The sequence below is a fragment of the Musa acuminata genome, chromosome BXJ1-10, assembly GCF_036884655.1.
Source record: "Musa acuminata AAA Group cultivar baxijiao chromosome BXJ1-10, Cavendish_Baxijiao_AAA, whole genome shotgun sequence".
NCBI lineage: Eukaryota > Viridiplantae > Streptophyta > Magnoliopsida > Zingiberales > Musaceae > Musa > Musa acuminata.
Genome location: NC_088336.1, coordinates 23,211,892 through 23,217,872, shown reverse-complemented (window position 1 = coordinate 23,217,872; position 5,981 = coordinate 23,211,892). Strand labels below are relative to the sequence as shown.

Sequence of the window (5,981 nt, the reverse complement as noted above, 5' to 3'; positions counted from 1 at the left end):
GGAGTAACACCAACTGGTAGGTTTCAAAAGGCACTTTTTTCCTTTGATCTGCCCAACTTTTTTTTTACCAACAGCATTTGCAGAACAGCAGGAACTGCAGCAGCAAGCACTTGAAGTTGTGCTTTAGAAGGTCTCAGATTCATGTCAAAAATTGTGCTTCAGAAGATTTTGGACTCTACTCTGTCAACTAATTTCAGCTGGATTAAGCAAAATAATGGAACTCTCATAAGGCAATTGTAATCAGAGCAAAGTAGACATCAAAAGATGCACAAATAACATGAAGCTCAATGATCTCAAATAATAACTACTAGATCTTTCTAGGTTCAATGGAATATGATGATAAAATATTGTAATGAAGGATGCAATGGAATAAGGGTTGTTCAGACAAATATAACTTCTGATACACTCATTTTAGTATAAAAATCATATGTAAAGAACACTAAAAGGCAATAAAGTTGCACAAAATCATATTTTAATTACCACAACACAGAGTTTAAACATAACTAGCCTATCAAGAATCCAACATGAGGATGGATTAAACTACCCAGTTCATCATTCTACTATACATACTTTTTAGGCTAAGGATGCCCCACCCAGAGCATCTGATAAGTGGCTACCCTATGGAGCACCCTCTGAACTGCTAATTCTTTCAAGGTTTATAAAGAAGAAACTGGAATAAATTGCAAGGAGAAGATCACCCAAATAAAAGGTTTCTATAAAATCTACTCCAATACATATTGCATGATATCATTACTACGGCTTCATGATTCCTTGGCTAAGATAATCTGGATCAGATGATGACCGCTCATTTCAGTAGAACCAGTTGGATCCATCGTGCTTCTTCTGCAGCATGCCCCTCTGTGATGCAGCATTAGAGTAATCCACAGCAGGTATGTTTAATCCAGACGTGAACCTGAAGCCACCACTTGATTCATTGGGTTGATTGCTGAATTGTTGCCCAAATGGCATCATGTCCTCACGGACGAAGAACTGTGGTTGCTGAACCAAGCTGCCCACTTCTTCGAAGAGACTACCACCCATTCCTGTCTCCTGCCCAAAGAAGGTGTCTTCCATCTGAATTCTGCTCTGGAAAGAATTTGAACCTTCCAACACGGAAGCACTTCCTAGAGTCAAGCTCTTGTCACCACTAATGTTGTTGTCGTAGAAACCCATCAACTCATTGATTGACTTTTGCCCATCAGAAGGAATACCCAAATCAGAGACACTAATAGGATTGAGGCTTGGACCAAGTGAAGTTGGAGTCGGTTGAGCGGTTGATGACGTAGAGAGAACCGGGGGCTTGTTCTCATTCACCGGGAAGTTCTCAGCTGACAGCGCACCAATAGATTGAGGAAATGTATTCTGATACTTACAGAGGTACTGGTGACTGTTTCTGGCATTCCTGTCTGTAAATCCATGGCAAAAATCATGATGTGGACACTTTGCATTATCGCAGGTGTAAATGCGCTGGTTCAACAACAGTTCTGGCTCAGCAGCAGTTCTCTTTTGAATGAAGGCACAATCAGTCTCATCCTTCATCGGTATGGACAGAACAAATTTTTCATTCCCAACAGTTGCACTCAGGCTAAAAGTGTTACCATCAGCAGGAGGATTGTGAAGAATCACATCCTCGCTCTTGTCTTCATCAACACCTTCTACATCATAATCACCACAGCTGGTGTTGAAGGAGATGGCTCCTGTGAGGCCACTCCCAGAGGATGGGGGAAGGCAGGTATCAGGGTGCAGCTTCATGTACATGTCCTCTTCCTGCTTTACAACAGCAAGCCACGTTGCAATCTCCTTGGCAGTCATCTTGTCTTGAAGGCATTTGGACTGCCTAACCAGCCGACGAATCTTTTCAATATCAGGAGAGATATGCTTGATGACTGCAGTCAAGACACTAACTTTCCAAGCCTTTTTCAGATCATGGGGTTTCTTGTAAGGTGGCGGACCTTGTTCGTTTGGAATGCCCGATTGAGGCCACCACTCCTCCCTCCCGGTAGGCCACCATGGTGGTGCAACTCCCTTCTCCAGGGGGAACCTCCGCTGCGGTGGGTCACAGTGCTGCATAAGAGCTGACAGAAGAGATCCCAATGTGGTGTCCTGAAGCTCCTGCAAGGAATGAGGACTCACAGTACTAGAGACCACTTCATTGTTAGATCCAGGGATGGTGTTATCGGCCTGGTACTTGGCGATAGCAGCAGGCCCGTTCCTGTCAAACCTGACCTTTTCTTTCCACCAACCTCTAAGGTTATCAGAGGCACCACTAACCGGCTTGCCCTTCTCTGGAATAATACCATAAACGAATCCCTGAGCCTTGCACACCTCCATCATTTTCAGCATGTATTTAAGGATGCCATCCTGTGCACGAGACATCTTCTTTCGGCGGGCTTGCTCTTGTGACTGCCACTGCTTTGCTGCATCACCTTGCTCCTTGTTTTTGTTCTGTTGTTGCTCCTTTAAACGCTTCAAGCGCACCCGGTCCCTCCACATACGTCGTTCGAGTTCTTCTATGTCAATATCTTCGTCACTCTCTTCATCACCAACCTCTGCAAATTTTTCAGGAGGAGGATCTACCAGATCTCCCTCTCCCATTATGCATTCACCCATTGAAGGCTGATGGAGGCTACCATAACAAAGATTTTTTTCATCATTTGAGGGGAAAAGTTGCACATAATTTGGACCTCCAGGGTACACCATGCCTTCCATTAATAGACCCCCCATCACTACTAGCAGCACAGGCAATCAGATTAATATCCTCAGTGTCAAATGACAGATGCAATATTCCCTGAAAGAGCAAGAGCATGAGAAAAAAAGTTCAGATAGTGGCATGTCTAAACAACAAAAAATAACTTCAAACATATTATTGATCTTCAATTATGCCATGCTGTTGGAAGATATTATTATTCACCAAACATATGATGGAAGTAATATCATGAGAAAATGATGAACTTTCTCAACTTAGGAACAGAATCTATTCTCAATTGTGACATTTAAGACACATTTATTAGATTCATTTCAGAGAAATTCGAATGAGATATTTCACAACCAATATAAGTGAGCATGCTCCATGAGTGTAAACAAGAAGAAATACATTTATGAATGGCATTAATATGCTCTTTGTCTATGTTAACAAGCAACAAAAGCTGTACAATTCAAGTTGGATTATCTACATGTACCAAGCAAGCACCTCACTTGGCATACAAAGGATACAGACAGAGGAAGAAAATATTTATTAGACCGATGTTACAGACAACCAGCAAGCTTTACCGCTGCAGTCTGGAGATCTTAAGCTAAGAATTTTCTCACATGAAGAACACAAATTCGAATCGGACACAATCCTTGCAAACAAATTAGAATCAGATCATAACCCAACCGAAGATCTAATCCAACAAATTCTTCATGTGAAAGTTGACGACTTTATCTAAGATCAATCGAAAGCCTTCCTTTAGCAATTCAGCAAGCAGATGCCCTCAAATTAATGAAACTAGATATTTTCAGATGAATCTTTGACGAAAACAACGCATAGTTTGAGAAACATTATGGTCAGCCAAGGGAGTGACAAGCAAACTAAGTTCCTTCTTTGCTACACAAATATAGCATGTATGTTCCAAAACTATGAAAAGATAGGCAATATTTCTCCACATATTAGAAAACAGAACAACCAAGACCGACATGAGTTCTAGTCTTCTTGCTAATACCAAACAAGAAAAAGAATTGTTTCCGAAACAACATAACTCGAAGAAACAAAAGGCCAATTTGCCTGTTTCTCTTGTTCGTACAAATTCAACAAGCATCTACTTTGTATAAGAAAAAAAACCCCAATATGTGCTCTTTAAAACAGATCAAAGTCACTCAAACACAACATCCAAATTTAGAAACAAAATAGATGAGCACTTTATTACTTACCGTATAACATGGGAAAAAAGCAAGAAGAGCAGATATATCAAGAACGGAGGCAGCAAGAGACACCGAAGAGGTCAACAACGGAAAACCAAGGAAACAACCTCCAAATCAGTATCAAACAAAAGAAGGAATTGAATTTATCCACAGTACACACACACAAAAGAAAAGGTTCGAAGTTGGAACTCCATCCTTATATCTTTTCTTTTGGCCGACATAACTAATCTAATCAAAGCAGCCAAAATAGACCGCAGATGCGGTCATCAACTTCTTGAGTCGAGTGAATCTTATTAGTTGTTGTCTCCAATATTGATGAAGAATTGCCCGTGATAGACAACAGGAAACATCTAAGATACCGATAGGAGAAGCATAGACTAGTCAGAGATCATCATCAAACTTCTCATCATAAAAAAAAACCAGAAAAATCAAAGCCTAAAGAATAGGAGGAGAAGGAAAAGCGAAGAAATAACATCTTCCACTGGTGGCGACTGAAGCACTAAATGGCCGAAAAATCAACTTTTTCTTTGTAAACGATCGAAAAATAGGAAAAATGATCGATCTTGAAGTATTTTGATACATTTCATCACTGCTGAAGAATTACGTACAGCAATCGAGACAGAGAAGACAAGAAAACAAGAGAAATGATTGTTATGCAGAATAAAAGGGGAAGAAAATGCTTGGAATTAACGATCATGGATTGCTACATAGCCTTTCTTCTTTGAATACCACGAGAGACCTTGTGTGCCACCCTAAGAAAAAGCGATTGTAACAGAGATCAAAGCAGGACTCTCAACCAATCTCCAAAACCGAGAAAAGAAGAAGACCTGACTGCCATGTAGCGGAAACCAAACGGAAGCAGAAATCAATCAAAAAAAGGAGGCGCCTTTAACAAGCCAAGAGGACGCAAAATCGTACCTTTTAGCTTCGATCCCCGCTTATGGTCTCCCTCACCCCAATAATATCCAACCTTTGCACATCTCTGACTCCGAGCAAATTTTAGATGGGCTACAGAGGTTAGAGCTTCAGAATTCCTGCAGAAGAAGGAAGCAAGGGACGAACGAAGTGGCGAAGCTGGTCCTCCTCTTATCTTTTCACCTCTCCTGCCTTCTCCCTCTCTACTTTCGCCTCTCGCTTTCTCGCCTGTGGAAGGTGGCTTGTCGGGGTGGCATGTGAGGTTATACAGCTCGTTGATAACGAGCGAGAGAAGAGAGAGAGAGAGAGAGGGAGGAGGGGGGGGGTGGTAAATGAGGTGAGGTTGACTGGGGATGGAAACAAGACGTGCGGTAGGAGAGAGAAAAAAAATGACGGAAGACTACAGAGGGTGGGGTTATTGCTTCTGTTCCTCCTGTTCTTGTTGTGATGCCTGCCTGCCTTCCTGGAGGTTTCCCCTGATTCATTGAATGCCATGGCTCTTGCGGTTTCTGTTGATTCCCCATCGGGAATCAAAATGAGATTGGCAGTAATGGCAGACACCACAAAATCGTCTAAACTTCACCTATATTGGTATGCATTTAGACACAAGCATCAACAAGTAGGAAATGGAATCTACATGGCATGGTCAAACCTGTGAAAAGTCAAAGGTCACAGTAAAAACCATGCTCTTTTGTTTCAAAACAATGGCTGATGTGATTATAATGTTGATTGCAGATGCATTTATATATATATATATATATTAGACTTGAATAATAGGCAAGAATTGTTAACTGTGTTCATTGAGTTGAATCATTAGTATAATTTTCTGACTGGGAATGCTGCATGGGTGGATTCAAATGAGAACTTTTGAAACAGTGGTTTGATCATCAATGATACACATATTGAGACACAAGCATTGTGCATAAACAAACATCAGAGCTGATTGGAAAAAGATGTCAGGTTGGGAGTTTTTCTACAAGTCCAAGGAAATAAATCTTAGGCTGTGGTGCAGTTACTACAAGGAATTTTTCTTCATGGACAAACATTATTTTCTTCACCATCTTTTGGCTCTTAGCATTTGAAATGAATGCATGGACTATGATGCAGATGGTTTTACTACAGACAAATTACTGTCTTTATCTTTCTCATAACACCCAAATGGTTTT

At 41.0% G+C, this 5,981-nt stretch overlaps 1 protein-coding gene across 2 annotated transcripts; it reads right to left on the bottom strand.

Moving 5' to 3' along the window:
- Nucleotides 1-455: 455 nt before the first annotated feature.
- On the bottom strand, nt 456-5,129 carry LOC135595578 (protein ETHYLENE-INSENSITIVE 3-like 1a). Of its 2 annotated transcripts, none has more exons than XM_065086692.1 (2): nt 4,819-5,129; nt 456-2,788 (listed from the first exon to the last, which is right to left on the bottom strand). In XM_065086692.1, exon 2 carries the CDS (start codon nt 2,722-2,724, stop codon nt 811-813), a length of 1,914 nt encoding a protein of 637 aa, XP_064942764.1. In that variant the 5' UTR covers nt 2,725-2,788; nt 4,819-5,129; the 3' UTR covers nt 456-810. The 2 variants fall into 2 exon arrangements, with proteins under 2 accessions (XP_064942764.1, XP_064942765.1); XM_065086693.1 differs by lacking the exon at nt 4,819-5,129 and adding an exon at nt 3,910-3,932.
- Nucleotides 5,130-5,981: the final 852 nt, after the last annotated feature.